The 17,953-nt window shown below is 29.0% G+C and overlaps 1 protein-coding gene across 2 annotated transcripts in view; it reads left to right on the forward strand.

Annotated features, from left to right (window-relative positions):
• LOC111027731 (intraflagellar transport protein 172 homolog) overlaps positions 1 to 17,953 on the forward strand; it is a 96,263-nt gene that overhangs the window by 57,425 nt on the left and 20,885 nt on the right. For both annotated transcript variants that reach the window (XM_022306143.1, XM_022306144.1), the window contains 12 exons: positions 1,652 to 1,809; positions 2,995 to 3,139; positions 3,237 to 3,427; positions 3,505 to 3,687; positions 4,949 to 5,095; positions 5,762 to 5,916; positions 7,177 to 7,357; positions 11,608 to 11,799; positions 12,465 to 12,582; positions 14,333 to 14,477; positions 15,127 to 15,334; positions 15,756 to 15,929. In XM_022306143.1, the coding sequence (XP_022161835.1) occupies positions 1,652 to 1,809; positions 2,995 to 3,139; positions 3,237 to 3,427; positions 3,505 to 3,687; positions 4,949 to 5,095; positions 5,762 to 5,916; positions 7,177 to 7,357; positions 11,608 to 11,799; positions 12,465 to 12,582; positions 14,333 to 14,477; positions 15,127 to 15,334; positions 15,756 to 15,929 (1,997 nt within the window). The remainder of the gene's footprint in view (positions 1 to 1,651; positions 1,810 to 2,994; positions 3,140 to 3,236; positions 3,428 to 3,504; positions 3,688 to 4,948; positions 5,096 to 5,761; positions 5,917 to 7,176; positions 7,358 to 11,607; positions 11,800 to 12,464; positions 12,583 to 14,332; positions 14,478 to 15,126; positions 15,335 to 15,755; positions 15,930 to 17,953) is intronic.

A 17,953-nucleotide genomic window follows, 5' to 3' on the forward strand; every position in this document is an offset into this window, starting at 1 on the left:
AAATGATATCGATTATATTTAAATAACAATAGTCATAACTTTTATGCAAACATTCGCAGCTGATGTAGATATTTGATACGAATAGTTTATACTGTACACTCACAGATATGTTTTTAACATTCACTTAAAAATGCGGAGCACACTAGTTGGGTCCGAGAATCAAATTTTAAACTTACGTTTAGTTCCGAGTTAAAAATTATATTGTACCAGTAGTTGAGTAGTTGGATCTCTGGTTAAAAATCATTCTGAACTGATTGGATCCTGGAAAAAATTGTCCTTCCCATTTTAACAGACTTGTGATTGTCTGTAAAATTTAAGTGCAAATGAAAGGATTCGGGTACACTTGTAGCTTATATTCTTAGAGATTTAAATTCAGATAATACCTAATATTTTGGACGGAACTTTAAGGTGGATATAACTTTTTGAAAAATGCACTTTTGAAATTGATTATCATCCATAGTTGAATACTTGAAAATCCGTTTTTCAGACAATTTCCGACTAGGTTATAATGAGATAAGAATGGCAGTACAAAAAAAAAATAAGTTAGGCCAGGTTTTTTTATAATTCTCCACTACTTAATATTAAATTTGGGAAATCACGTAACCCATATTATATTATCGTACATCATGTTACGATAAGATAAATAATTGAATACGGACTCAATTCATACATATAATTTCATGCGCCTGGACCTAATTTGGATGAAATATTTCAGTCGCCCGGATCCAATCCGTACACAATTTAAAACTGTAATTATTTTTGGACCCAACTCGGATGCACACCAAAAGTGAAATGAAAAAGATCATTATCGCTTGTCACGTATTTTTTTTTCACATGATAAAAGTCTTAACCTTTTTTATGTGTCCAATAAATATTACTTCATTTTAAATACTTGTACAGTTGTACGTCATTTGATAAAATATATATATTTAAGTTGTACGACTTGGAATTATTATAATATTACTATACTTTCAAAAATATGGTTTGAATTTCTCAATTTTTTTTTAGCAAATAATTTTTTTAAAACTAATTTATGGTGACGTTATTATTAAATATTACATGTAAATACAATTTATAGCTTCTTTATTGGATAATTCTATGAATTATATTTTCTTCGAGCTTACATACATACATTCTTGCTTCAAAACGTATACATCTGCAACACGTGTGCCCTCTGTTCTACTCATACTATTATTTGTATCACGAAAACACAACTGATAATTTGATGCCATAATCTAACATAATTGTTAAGACTACATATTTTTTTATTTAAAGAGTTTACTTACTTTGTTTTTAATTTTTTCCGTCTGAGCTCCACAAATTTGGTACCTACCTAAGGTAAAAATATGAACTCATTATCAGATTCATGTACCGACTTCGCCTATACATTGCACCGTCTTATGCCCGAGCATAGTATTATTTAAGACATATTATATTGATGTGTCGTAATAATATTATTACACCTAATAACGTTAGAATTAAATAATGTGTTTATTACGGCACAATGTATGAACACGCAATATGTGTGTAATATGACGTTATGGCCTCATGGGACACCTTTTACACAAACAATTTTCTAAAACATTTAAAATATTAGGAAAAATCGAAATATAAATCCCATGAGCTTTATTATTGTTAAATACATTTTCAGAGGTAGTTTCTTTAGAAGAAAAATGGGGTGATTTCTTAGTTTGCCAGAAACAACAAGACGCTGCTATCTCTCATTATATCGAAGCAGGAAACACAGTAAAAGCCTTAGAAGCTGCCATTGGTGCCAGACAATGGAAGAAATCGATGCAAATTATGCAGGTGAATACCATACCTTTCCATGTTTGACTTTAACACACCTATTGTTTAATTATAATGACAAAAACATCTGATGTTAAATGATCAAACGAATTCATCTGTTTTGTTATATTATGGTGATCAAAGGTAAGTAAGGTAACTATAAGTAAGTTGATTAAATATACAATTAAAATTACATAATATGAACTCAATCGAATACAGTGTACTATAAAGGTATTGAAAACAAGTATTTTAGAAATTCAGATATCACTATATAGTATATTGTTGTTATTATTTAGTATTTACAAATAATTGTACCTACAAGAAACAAATTATTCAATATTAATTACTATTAGATATCGTATAATACTGAATACTTAGACATTAGATAGATTATGATATATGTAGTTATTATGTAATATGTATATTATATATACTAGATGGTTCAATAACTTAACATAATTATGGTTAAAAATTGCAAATACCTTATAAGCAACAAAAATTATTTATAAATAAAAAATAACCATATAAATATTTGTGTTGAAAATACAATGATGCATTTTATTTAAAAGGACTATTTATAAAAAGAAAACTGAACTATGATTAGTGAAAATACATAAGAATATTTTGTAGAATTTCTAACAAACTCGTGCTTGACTGAGTATAATATGCATTAAAAAATATATGACATTAAATTATAGTTCATTTTTATCAAACGTATTACTGTTTCATATACTTAAATAATTTTCGAGCACAACTTTTTTGTATAAAAATATAAAACATACCTATAATTGAAGGGCAGCGGGAATTGTAATTAAATATGATGCATTTTTCATATTTTTTTAACATTCGACATCAATATTATCATAAGTTGATTGATAAATTATTTCAAGGAAACTTAATCAACTAATACTGTTATAGCGTATTTAGTATATATTATATGAAACACCAGTATTTTAATAATGTGTTACAACATCAACGTAAGTAATAACTGTTTATAATGTGACTTGATGTTTAAGGAAAATCATGAATTTCAAATATGCTATAAATATAATGTTATATAATATCAACATAAAATATAACAATATAAACGTAATAAGTCCTATGTAATATTATAATGAATTAATAACCGTGTAATTGATGAAAAATTACCAAAAAAAAAAATTATTAATTATAATATTTAATTGTTTATATATTTTTATGTCACAGGTAATTGAAGACAAAACATTAGTAACCAAATATGGATCTCATTTGGCAGAACATTTTAAGACGGTTAACGACTACAAGACCGCTGAGAAGCTCTACATGGAATGTGGAATGCACAGGGAGGCCATCCAGCTGTATTTAGAAACGGGTAAATTGTATTTATTTATTAAATATTTTGTAAACGATGACAGTACCATGTATTTTATTTGACATTCAAACGGCGTTGTGTTACGTACACGCTGCAGGGAACTGGGAAAAAGCGCATAAGCTACTAAAGAATAACCCGACCCTGACAGACTTAAGCGAAGAACTAGAAACTTACGGGAAAAAGTTAGAAAACACCGGTCGAATCAAGGAAGCGGAAAAGCTTTATTTGGCTTTGGACAAAGTGGATCTGGCCATCAACATGTACAAGAACTGTCAACGGTACGACGAGGTGCGTATGCGTTTCAACATTTGTACCTATTCACCCACAGAGGGCGTAAAACGCAAACCTTACGTTTTCTTCATTAGATGATGTCTCTCGTGAGCAAGTACCACAGTGATTTAGTGAGCACCACCCACGTCCATTTGGCTCACGAGTGCGAGACTCGGGGCAACTACAGGGCAGCCGAACACCATTTCGTCCAGGCCGGAGAATGGAAACTCGCGGTAAAAATGTATCGATCGTTGGACATGTGGGAGGAAGCGTACAAGGTAGGTGTACCCTATGTACCGTTTTATAATTCTGTCCAAACATGTATCGCGTAATGCAATATATTATGTGGGCGCACGTGTACTTAACATTTTGTTTGTGTAATGATACCGAATTGTGGAATGCAAGTCAACAAAGTTTACGATCGCAGCACAATTATTACGAACGTCCGAGTGTTTTACTCGGAGTCACATTTAAATTGCATAATATTAGGAGCGCGTTGTTATTAATTTGATCTCGGCCAAAGTGCCTGTGACGTGGGGTTCAACAACGCTGCATAATAATAATAATCAACGTTGGTCATTTTGAATGTTATTATATTGTGATTTAGAGTGAATCAAAAAAATTTGATTCGGAATGACTGCGTTAAAAATAAAAAACGAAATAAATAGCAATATAATCTAATTTTACCGAAATATGTCTTAAAAGGGAATTATAAATAACATAGGTACCCATAATATCTTCAATAATTTATCATAGTATAAGTTAGGTAACCTATTATAAATACATAGCTATAGGTAATGAAAGTATAAATAACAATATCAATGCACTATCGAAAACTATTCTATATCTAAGACTGTGGTATACATGGCAACGGTGTAAATGACATGTATCGCAGCACTGACGTATCCTTTTACATAGGTCCGAAATTTCAATCTCCAAGAATCCCTCTCCCGATAATAATAAATCCTGGAACAATATAGGTATTCTCACATTTCAATCATACCTTTTGAAACCTTTTCATCAAGCATCAATACCACAATTAATGAAACTATATGCTATGACTGCAGAGAATTAGAGATTTCTACAACATATCGTATCTTTAAATTATAATTATCTTATAATGTAGATTAAATTATTAACAATATATACAAATATTTAAATTAAACATAAATGTCTGTATCATTACAATAATATTATTATTGTTGTACAAATGATTTAGATCATAAAAAAATCTTGATATTAATCTGATTTTACGTGACAGTGACAGTAAAATATTTCATGAACATTGGAACTCGAATGATTTATTAATTATTTCACGCGAAAGAAACACTGATAATCATTATTATTTTCCAAAATGATCTCGTAAAATATTGAAAATATGTTTTCTGGTACTAAGAATAAATATGATTTCATCCTATTGATTCCATTCCAGTGATAAAAACACGTTGGGTGGTGAAAGTCTTCAATACACTAATACTTTTGTTTCTGACAAAAGTATCTTGTTAGTAATTACAAATAAATAACTTTAAATATTTTTAGATTGCGAAAAACAGCGGCGGAGAACACGCGGCCGAGCAAGTAGCATTTTTGTGGGCCAAATCGTTAGGTGGAGATTCGGCTATTAAGTTACTGAATCGCCTTGGTCTACTAAATGAGTGTATCGATCATGCCAGTGATAGTTATCAAGTAATTAAATAATAATATATTAATATATCATTCAAGTACAGTCGCCAATCCACGGTACATTCTATATTACAATTAAATTAAACCTGATTTATCATAATCAAAGAGAATTCATGTATACTGTATTGAATAATTAGGTATGTAACTCTGTTAGACATTAAATATAATATCTAAAACAAAAAAGCTGTACGCACCTATAATCGCTGTATTTTTTCTTGGCAGTTTTAAACATAATAATTATTATTTATTTTTAAAATTGATAAAATATGGTAATTTATTATAATTATTGTAATACACATAACGGTCATAACTTACCTAACTGATAATTTGACAAATTAAATTTTTTTTATAAAAAGAATTTTAAATGAATACTATTATAAAAAGACGCGACACTCTTCTTTATTTGAAAAACATACAATTTACAATTAAAATAATTTATGAGTCTCGAATCGTTTTAAATAATTCAAATTAAATTGAAACAATTATTTTTATACACAACTCAGTAATTGTACCTAGTTTCAAAATAAAGTTGTATTTATCATGGATAAAATATTGATTAAAGTAAAATATGTATTTGTTATAATAATGATTATTATGACTGTATTCTTAAGAAACGTGCAGCAGTGTAATTGAGTTGAAAAAAATAATGCTAAATTCATTCCCATATAGTTTGATTTTGCGTTTGAATTGGCTCGTTCTGGAGGTGCCGAGCGTTTGACCGAAGTGCACTATAAATATGCTCTCGTGCTTGAAGACGACGGTAAATTCCAGGACGCGGAAAAACATTTTGTTGCTGGAATGAAACCCAAAGAAGCGGTATTGATGTAAGTAAAACTTTCGTGTGGGTAGGTTTATTGACAAAAACTATTAAAATTGGTATACAATTGCATAAACGTACATCATCGTTATGCTCACAATGAACTCAATGATCGAACTGAAATGTAGTTCTACGAAACAATAATATTATAATTTATAAAACTATATGTTTTTTTGTTTTACCTGTAAAATAATAGCAAACGAAATTTTGATTACAACACAATAAACAATATTGCATTTGTATACCTACCTACCGGTTTCATAAAAGGAGTTTTACGACTTGTTTCCAGAGAAACATGTCCATTTGACGATCGATAAAACAGATTCCGTATGGCCGATTTCCAATTTAAATTTACCACGTGGTAATTTACAAATAGCGAATTATCAAAGTTCGTTTTTTGGCACGGTTTCACAACCAATCCAAACCAAGCACAGAGCCCACCCTCAAAATAGTATGTCCTCCTCAATCAACAATTAAACGCAATTCAATCACCTCGCGCGGATGGTTTACACACAGTTGTTCGCCATTTATGATTAAAAGATAAATAGCAGGCGCTAACCCACCCACACCTAATTTAATATTTATATATTACGATACTGCGCCTTCAGTAAAGATATTCCGCCAATAACGCGATACCGACACGACTAGACTTTGCGGCGGCCGGAAACACCGATTAGTGCTCGTAACATCATAATAATATTGTATAATATATTTTGTAATACTATAACGTTGCGGGAAGACGTACCTATACTCTGTCATAACTCGACATAACGACGGTCGGAAATGCCGATTAGTGTTGAGATATCATAATATTATACTATTATACTTGGCAGGTCGATTTGCCGAGCACGACCCCCCCCCCTCTATCCCCCCTCTTTAAGAATGCATTCAAATTCTGATTTTTGGAATTTTTCACCTTACAACACCACAATATTTTCAAATACTTAGATTTTCATATCGTTCAAAAGGAGTTACACGATAGACACCTGCAGTCCACTGATTTTTCGAACGGCAATAAGCCTTTTTTCTCGTACATTTATTGTTGACGAGATGACTTTTTGCGTTGTATTTAAATCGCCCAGCTCGGGAAACCTGAAATTCGAATCACTACAGTTTCCGTAATTTATAGTTATTAACAACATGGAAAATCGGGAGTGAACAATGTTGGGGACGAATCGCGTGCAGTGTAGAAATATTTGAAACCCCATATGGGCTATAAAACGTAGTTTAACCTTAAAATCGACACCCAATTTTGGGATGCACTCAGGTACATACACAACCAGGATTGGGACAACGCTGAGCGAGTGGCCGAACAGCACGACAAGAGTGCCATGTCCGACGTGTTGCTGTCCAGGGCCAAGGTGGAGTTCGAAGGGGCCAATTATCCGCGGTTCGAGGCGTTGATGTTACGTTGTCACAAACCCGAACTCATCGTCAAACAATATCAGGTATAATATTGTTATTATACAGAGCAACTCGCTGCACGCTTATCGTAGTACAACGATTTATCATATTATGCAGAATATTGTGCAGATTTTGGGTAGAGAATTTCGATTCGTAATTGATATGGATGACGACGTGTTCAATGGTATTATATAAGTCCGACATCATAATATCCTTGTCGGACAGGTATATTATTAAGTAAACAATAAATAAAAACGTCACTGGTGGTCAGTAATAACGCGAGCAACCGAAAATAAAAACCAATATAATATACTGGTCAGATGTGATGATAAACTCTTACTTCTTACAGTGAGTTATTTCACGCTCATAAATCTGGTTAGCGAAAAAAGCTATTAATACTACATGATCAAACCCTGTTTAACTCTGTACGATATTGTAGGTGAATAAAGTATTTCAACAACTTTTTTTAAGATGTATGAATGCATTGATTTTACATTGATGTGTGTTTTTTTAATTTAATTTTTTTTTAATGTCCGGGTCACAATATGTAGTTAAAAAAATGGTTCGGTGTTTAATTTCATTACATTTTCCGGCGGGAAACTGAATCTAGCTAGTGTATTCAAGAGGTCAAAATTCAAATTTCCAAGTAGTTTTTAAAAACTCCGGAAAAACAAAAACAAATTAAGTAAATATGGGAAATTTTCAATGAATATTTTGAGGCATGTTAGACTATTTACAGGCATATGAAAATTTTGATTTTTATTATTTTTTTTAAAATAAATGTCGATAAAAAATTTTTCGATCGGTAAAAATGCTTGAAAATGTATAAGTATTATAATTATCAGAAACGATTTTTGTAAATAATGATTTCATATTATTGACTTCAAATTTAACACATCCATTACAGTGACTCCCTAGAGACACCTAATATACCGGAGAGCGTTACCCACTTACCCGCTTTTTGAAGTTGAAAGTAGGATAAACTTATTATTATATGAATATTTAATATAAATATAAAATAGATATTATTTTCAATGAAAAATCGTACATTAAATAAAATCAAAATATAGAATACGTATTACGCGTAACTATACATTCTAACCCGACTGATACATTTCGTATAGTAGTCAATGGAACAATAGTAAAGTATAAACATGTATATTATGTATTATCAAAACTATTTTGCCCTCAAACATAATATTATGAGGTATATTATATATTATACATGTATATAAAAAATAATGTTTAACAAATGGAATAACTTACATAAATAAATGCATAAAAAAATTAGTTTAAAAATTAAACCGTCATGAACAGAACTATATTTGTAGTGATGAATGACACCATGGTAGTTATTTTAGTAAATTATATACATTTTCTTACGCATTTTTTTTATGAAACAATAAGCCATTAAGCACTGTTGAAGACATAAGTATTTTTTTCTTTTATAACGAATCTCCCCTTAATATATTTATAGACATTTACATTATAAATAAAAAATCATTTCTGGTTAGTTTAATAATTCTTTGCCAACTAAACTTTTTAAGCTATTCAACGTTTGGTTTTTTATTTAAAAAACAACTAGCTAAACATGTTTATTTCAGTTAATTTACATTAATATTTTTGAAGTGATATTGGTTATAAATTCAAATCAATCTACTAAAATGTAGGAGTGCATGAATATAGCAGTAAACCATAAAAACAAAAAAAAAAAAAAATAAAAAATATAAAAAAAAAAAAATAAAAAAAATTTAACAAAAAAAATATTTAAAATAAAAAAAAAAAAACGCATTACATTGTATTTTTTTTTATATATATATATCGGGCCACACACGAATTATTGGGTATGCAGAAAAAAATTCTGAATGTAGTTATTAAATGAGAACGTATTTTTCAGTGGCACATTTAGCAAATTTTTCACCTGAAAAACGACTTAAAGCATTTGCTTGGTCGAGAAATAAATTCATTGAAGCGATAAAAGATAAAACATTAAAATTTTGATTGTCATATGGTTATGCTCATCGTCGTTGTTCTAAGCAGACGTACAAGAAGAAAACATTTTGATAGGCAAATGCAATTAACCCACCCAGTTTATAAAGATCAATAAATCTAACAAAAACAAATCATAAAATAGCGTTGGGTTAAGGTTACCTATTTAAATTTTTATAACCTTATACGTTTTATGGAAGGTCGTCTTTTCGAATTATATAAATTAATATCAATAGCCCTCGTTGAATAAAGATGATCTTTAAAAATGGACACATTTCTTTAGAAACCTAGTTAGCGAGCACAATGAAAAACAGTAAATTATTTTACATTATTAAAATCATATTATTAAGTTAATATTAACTCATGCACAATGTTATTAGATTTATGATTTATACCATAAATCTGACAATTATAAAATTACGATGTCAATATTTGTGTTATTTAATTTTATGTACAATTGAATTTCATTTTGGTTTCAATATTTATGCATCTAAAAAATATATATTAAATGCATTTTAAATTGATTTTAATAAAAATAGTACGCTAAAAATGTTTTGGTAACTTAATACCTACTAGTTAATTATAAGCAGTATGATTATGTGTACTGTTTTCTTCGAAGTGAATCGAAAGCTATAACTAACCAAAAAAAACGCTATCTGTAATAAATTTATATTTTCAACCTTATTTTAAATAAAATAAATTACGTTACCAAAATGAATAAACATAATACTGTACAATATACCAAGTGGTTTTGTTTTTTAGTATATCAAGCTAAACATACATCAGCTAATAATAATACTAGTCTTGGGTTGGTGACTTCTATGTAATCGTATCTATTTGGAAATTTGGCTTTTTGGCTTTTCTATGCATGCACTATATAATTAGTTATAATAAAATAAATTAATATACTATTACTCTGATTTATTGAAGAGCTTGAAATTTAAACTGCATGTCGACATAGGCTTATTTCTTCAGCTTTTGATATGACTAATTATACTTAACTCTCATAATGCATAATAATGTAACACTGAATGTGATTTACTTTTTTTGTGAATTTAATACGTATTATATATGTATATTTAAAATATTTCAGGATATAACAAAATAATATTATGTTAAATCTTCGACAAAAAAATATGCAATCGGTGAAGGGTTAAAAATAATTATTATTAATGAATTTTTGCCGAAACATAAGCAAAAATTAATGCTTAATGACCTGACAAACTCATTAATGAAAACATTTTTTTCACTGAAAATACTAGTACATGTGTAAAGCGGTTTATGTATAATATATATCACCTATATTATATTATATGTATACCTATATTATGTATAAAATAAAATACAAGTTATACCACACAGGCGTTGAAAGTTTCATTTAGTTAAACCTATTTATTTTCATGTATATTCACCATATACCTACTGTTTCGAAAATATTTGTAAATATTATCATTTTCGATTTTAACTTAACATACATGACGTTTAGTAAATACCTTTAAAACTCATTTAAAACTTATTGTTCTTGTAATATGCATATCCACAACATATTTTCGATTAATGAACATGAAAAATGTATATACAAGACACTTTAGTTGAGTACAATACAAATATTAAATTCAAGTTATTTTTAAAACTGGTGAGTATAATAATGGCATATATTTAACAAATATTTGTTTTCATTATTATGGAACTCAGTAATGAAATATAAATATATAAATAATAAATATTAATAGTTCTGGAAAAATATATAAATAACAATATTGTGAGTAAAAAAGATTCTGTTATAATTACCTACTTTAAGTCTTCTAGAGTTCACAGTTGCTTAAAATGGTTGCCTTTGAAAAGTTAACTCTCGTTAAGCAGACATAACTTTAAATATAATTATGGTGACATGATAATATAACATGAAACCTCAATTATAGGTTAATATATTTTACGTGACATGAGAAGTAAGGTATCTTTTAACTTAATTACATGAATTTATGAACGTAATAAAAATTACAATTATTTTAGTCTTTGAATTAACTTGTTCATTAGAATATTTTAGTCATATCTCTTGGGGCCCGTTGATCGTCAACGTTCCTGTTTCTACTTATGCACAGTGTTAGTGTTTTAAATGTAGTTAGCTTTTTTTTCACATTTAATACATATTTTTTTCTCGTTATCATAATGTCCCGATAGATTGTTTCAATATACCTAATATAAAATATAAAATATACTAACACAGTTAAAAATAAATAAATACAATAACGTGTAGGTATGTGTGTGCGTGTGCGTGCGTAATATGACATGGGTGGTGTTACAGGAAAAGGGGATGTGGGTAGAAGCACTGAAGTCGTGTCGTGAATACTTGCCGGCCAAACTAGACGAGGTGCAAGCCGAATACGACAGGGAGTGCGGTGCCAGAGTGACCAGAGACATTAACAGTCTGTTCGCGCAGGCCAGTCAGTGGGAGCAGAATGGAGAGTTCAAAACGGCCGTAGACTGTTTGCTCAAGGTATATTATGCTCAACGGAATCATTATAATATGTACATTAATTACTGTGAAACTCGACTGAGATGTATGCATATTCCAGACGTATTATTTATGGAGAAATGTGTAAGTGCGTCGTTTTTGTTTTCATTAATTTTCCAATCGTAAATATTTTGGTAAAAAATGTGTTAACAGCGTTACACTGGCCCCCATATCTGCAGTGTACCTCCCTATTGTTTGTTAGACGAACTGTTCGTGAACCGTAGTATTAAATTTACATCATTACAATATGTATGGAGTTCATAACGTACGACTGCCTATATCATTATTTCATAGACCCGTTGCAAAAGTAAAATGAGTAAATGAAAAAATAAAATTATAAAACGTTATCTGCCATCAACTTTTTACACTTGTAGAAGAAATACACGTACCTATTTACAAAATAGTATTCATTGACTATTAGGTATAAATATATACGTGTGTGTGTGTACTGTGTACCTATGTGATAGTAAAAATAGTTTCATAGATGTAAAGAACATTTTTATAGCTTTTGGAAATATTTGAGTGTGAAAAATATTCTCGCATGAGAATATTCAACAAAAGCGAAAATTTGAGAATTTTTCCGATTGAGTTGTCTCTTTGAATTTTGTCCATGGACGATATTAATAGATATTTATATGTGTGAAAAGGTCACTTCAACCAACTGTAAGGACGACCGTATTATATCAAAAACGCTCAACGAAGCGACGCGAATGACATTAAAATACTTAGACGGCGAGGAGTGTGTGGACGCTGCTAAAAAGTTAGGTAAGTTCCAAAAGGTTGTGTTGCTATTTTTTGTAAAAATTTTATTTACTCTATCGTACACCGTGTTAAGTTATTGATTAAGGACGAAATGTCTGATTTGAATCGTAAATATACCGTTCAATTTAACACAATTTAACGCATAATGAAATATTTTGTACTTGAATATTCAAACGCAACTAATTTAAACGTGTTTTGTTATACAAATACAACAATTACATAAATGTATTGTATTATTATTATTTTCACTGGTTCAAGCGAACACAATATCATACGATTTATATTCAGTTAACGAGTAATTTAATATTTTAATACAAACTTCGTTGCAGCACCGTCTCCCCTTTGTAAAATAAATTGAGTGTTATCATTAATCCCATTATCCTTTTCCAATGCTAGAAATTACAAAGGAGAATGATGAATATTTTCTATATCGATTTTGACACGCAATTTATTACGCGGTACCTCCACAGCCATCACCGCCACCACCTCTTCTGCAGATTTTCTAGCCCGAAATAAAGCTTTTCCGATACATATTAATGGAAATAAATTGAAGATTTAATAACGTTAATCTTATTGGATTACATCAGCAAAATGACAGATTACCACTTTTTATAATTCAGTTAAACGTACTAGTTATAATTTGCGAAAGCTATTTATATACGGGTCAGCTAATAATTTAATTTTCGACGGGCTGCCAGCTGATACCGACCGTGTATAAAGTGGTGGAAGGATGGCAATTCGTTTGGAAGTGTCAGTCAGCGTTAAACATTCAAAGTAATAATAATATTATTGTAGATATACAAATAATACGTGTACTTTTGCCTGAAATCTGTACAAAACAACTGTAAAATTGCTTCATGGTTAATTTCAAACAATAATATTATATAACGATAATTCCACTCTTATTAACAATAAAGCGTTGTTAACGCATATAAAATGTATACACGTTGTAAAACAGTTTTCTGGAACAATGCTTGTTTATTCGTTATGCTTTGTACCGTAATTCAATTAAATAATATAATATTATTTTACATTCAGATGTTTTCAGTAAATTGTATTGACATTTAAAATCGATGGACTAATAGTACACGAAACAAATTTATAATACAATAAACATCGAGACGGGCATATTATAACAAATAAAATCAAAAACGGTAGCTTATTAGAAAAATGATAAACCAGTTTGACAATAAAAATGTATGATGAAAATGACATTAAATAAAATATATATTTCTAATCATTCACAAAAAAAAAAATTACAACTCTGTTCCTATAAGTAGTAAAAAATCAATGTCATAATGGCATATTATTTATATTGTTATACATCGATGTTTAATATACACAGCAGTATTGTCGTTTATTGACCTGTGAAATAGTAAAACGCCGAGATTTAGTGAAGTTATTTGGGTTGAATTATTGGTTTTCATAAAAAAAACTAAAATTGTGTTTCGTTAACATAATAAAAATGAACAAAAAGTGTCATTATTTTTTCATCATTTCAAAAATTGTACATAATTTATTTAATATTTTTCCAATAAAAAACAACGATTATTTAAGTAAATATTTTTAAAAAAATAAACAGAAAATTAGCACAACGCGTTAAGTGGGTCACTCTCTATATTAAACTTTCAGCACATTGTTTCGTCTTAAATTGTATCATTAAAATGTATTCAAGACTTTAATATTATATTTATTGATAAGGAATCAGGTATTTTGCGCCGGAGAAATGTCACTAAAAAATCGATTTTTACAGGACCACGTTTAATAGAATACGAAGAATACTTATTAGCAGCTAAAGTGTTTGTGTGTGCCGATATGATGAAAGAAGCTATAGATGCATTCATTGCGGGCGATTATTGGTCTAAAGCCAGAAAACTATCTTCTGAATTAGATTCTTCGTAAGTAAAATTATTTTTATTGGTGAATTAATTATCTTAAATCCGTCAAAGTGTCAATCTGTTTTTTCAATGAACCGAAATTATCTATGCAAATCTTCAACTATGCGTAGCAATTAAAAAAAAAAAAATCTAATACGATTATAAATTAATACGATCTGATATTATGTACCTATAATTTTATTAATCACGTTTATTAATATCTAGATACGTCTTTATAAAAAAAATGCAATGGAAATTCTTTTCGAAAATTATATATTTTATTATACTATTATTATTACTTGGATAAAGTTATTACATTTTAGAATGTCATATTAATTTCAATGATTTTTAAAATAATAAACATTATATCCAGTAATTTATACATCTGAGATTCTGAGCACGTAAAATCTGAATATTCAACAAAATTATGATGCGATAACTTAAATTGTATAACACTTAACTGCTTGACAAAAAATTATAATGCGTTTCAAACATTTTGGTTAATAGTATGATCCAACGCCGTAATAATTATGTTTTTATATTATTTTTATTTTTCAAAAAAGCAAATGTAATTTAATATAATTTTTTTTACGACCAAACCACACAGCATCGTTCTAAATTAATTACATCGCTAAAAGAAATTAAATGAAACACATGATTTGATTTTCAGATTTGAAAGATATGTTTCGGAATGTTATAAAGACAGTCTTAAAAGGGAAGGAAAACCAGAACAATTGTTGGCTGACATGGACGTGGAAGAGGCACTGGACATGTTATCAGCCCAAGGCCAGTGGTCCAAATGCTTGGACGTCGCCCGACCACACGGACAAGTTGTGCTCCACAAATATATTGCGCTATATGCCACGGACTTGCTTAGGGTAAAATAGGTTGAAATTAAACTTATTCTATGGTTAACATGTCAACCGAAGTAATACCCGATCCAGTTGATTGGTGTCTTCCTGTTTACATGAAATAATAAAATTCTATTATACTATTATCGTAGTTTTGAATAATAAAAATAACAAATTAACATTTTTTAAAAATAGTAAAACATGTATTTACCTAATATTATTAAAAATTGTAAATAAAATGTAATGGTAAGAATACTCAAATAATTAAAATACTAGAATAAAAGCAAGTCAAAATTTAAAATACTGTAAAGTACTACGTTTTTTAATTAATAATAATAATACAATCGTTTATACCTTCATTAATTTAAGGACTTATTATTGTTTTAATTAAAGATATACATAATATATACCATGTTAAAGTTAATAATACTATGTATTTCATTTTCAGGAAGGTAATGCTTTTGAAGCATTAAATTTATATACGCAGTATGATGTACCAGCCTTTCCTCAGAATTTCAATATATACAGACGCATAGCATTGGATGTATTCAGTAAACGAGGGATGGACAAAGTAGAAAGCTACGATATCTGGGCTAAGCTGAGAGATATGTTTTTCAAATTGGTATAAAATCAACATATATATAATATTATTACTATTGATTTATTTCAGAGTATTTTTTTTTTTTTACTTTAGTGAGTTAAACCGTGCAAACGTCCAAGCCCAAATAAAACATTAAACGTGATTTTTTATTAAAACTTACATTTAATACTCATACTTTATTATAGAAACAGAAAACTGATAAACAAACTAATCAACAAAACCATATTATGGCTCTTTACATTTTTCATATTATATACATTTTAATCTCGAAATTAAAACAATGCCAGTTGTAGGTATTATAGGGCCTTAATTATGTTTCTATACAAGACGTCATAGTTTGATTCATAAGATCTATTTTTTGAACTTAAATATTAACCCGACACTATTTCAGAACTTTTTATTTTTAATGGCATACCCGTATCCCTTTATATACTGCGCCTTTCCAAAACATTATATACAATTTTCAGCATTTTTATAATCATCAATATACTTTTTTTAAAAACATAACATGAAAAAACACTACTGAGTAAAATAATAAAACAATAAGTGCTCATAACAACAACCACAATAAATTATTATAATCTGATTTATCGGTTCTGAAATTACGTAACTATTATATTATATGGTAACCATTAGTGTAAGGTAAGCGCTATTAAGTATAAGATTTGTCTATTATTATTCAACCCTGCAACACATAATATTACGCAATGTTCACTAAACAGAAATTTTCATCAACAAATTCTTAATACCTTAAATCGTTTGTTTTATAATTAAGTGCATTCAATTCAAAATTGCCATATTATAATATATTATCGAAAAACAGGAACGGCTGAAATCGAAATCGTATGATTACTAGCCTATTTTTTTTTTAACCATACTGCTGAAATCGAATAGAATTACTTTAAGTACAGAGGAGGTATAGTTTCTTGTGATCAATTTGAACAAGATCATCGAGTTGAAATATTTTGCACACGAAAACACACACACACACACACACACACACGGCATTTGTTCAAATATATGTTTTCATCTCTTATATCATTACAACACACACACACACACACACACACACACACACACACACATACATATATATATATTATTATAATGTACTAATGTAAATGGTTTGGCATAGAGTCTTGCGACGAGAGTTGCAATTCCCAATACCTATAGGTACATATAATATTATGCTGCACGATGTAAAAAAAAGGTACCTACAAAACGGACCACGTTCTCGTGGGAATTTCGGTCTCCCAAAGTTCATAAATAATTCAAGGCCTTTGTTTCGCAGTATGTATTTTCAAATTGATCCCGATCGCGGGATAGATCCGTCCAAATTTGAATAATAATAAAAAAAAACCAAAAAATACAAAGATCATGATGATATAATATCAACTTCAGATGTATGTATGTATATGGCTTTATATTACGCGAATTCGCACTCTCTATATACATGGAAATGCCGGTAATACATTTTTTCGTTTTATTAGATCTCTGTGTATATTTTTTTTAGACAGTAATATTTCTAAAAAGTATTCGTGTATATTGTTATTATTTGAATTCAAATGTACATAATTTATTTGTTATTATTCGTATGCAACGGAACATGCAATAATTTACAGTTTCAGTAATAAATTCAAAACTGTTTTTGTAATGCCTTTTACATAATTATTTATCCAGTATTAAAGTCATAATAATATGTACACGAATATTTTAAATAGTTTAATATTTAATCTGCACTCTGCGATACGTATAATAACCTAATGACTTATTATATATATATATTTGTTGTCTGCATATTATAGAGCAGTAACATATTATTATTTTCTAAAAACGACAAAAAAATATGATAGTAATATTACTTTGACAGCTGTATCGTTTTTAAATATTGATAAAACTAAAATTTCAGTAGTACATCGTTGTGTTGAATAACCAATTATTCCGCTCATAATATGAGTCATTAAAAAATCAAACTGTTTTTACACATTTTTTGAATAATAAATTAAAGCTGAGTTTATGATTTTTCAAATACACTCATCGAACTA

Source organism: Myzus persicae, unplaced genomic scaffold, assembly GCF_001856785.1.
Source record: "Myzus persicae strain clone G006 unplaced genomic scaffold, MPER_G0061.0, whole genome shotgun sequence".
Classification (NCBI taxonomy): domain Eukaryota; kingdom Metazoa; phylum Arthropoda; class Insecta; order Hemiptera; family Aphididae; genus Myzus; species Myzus persicae.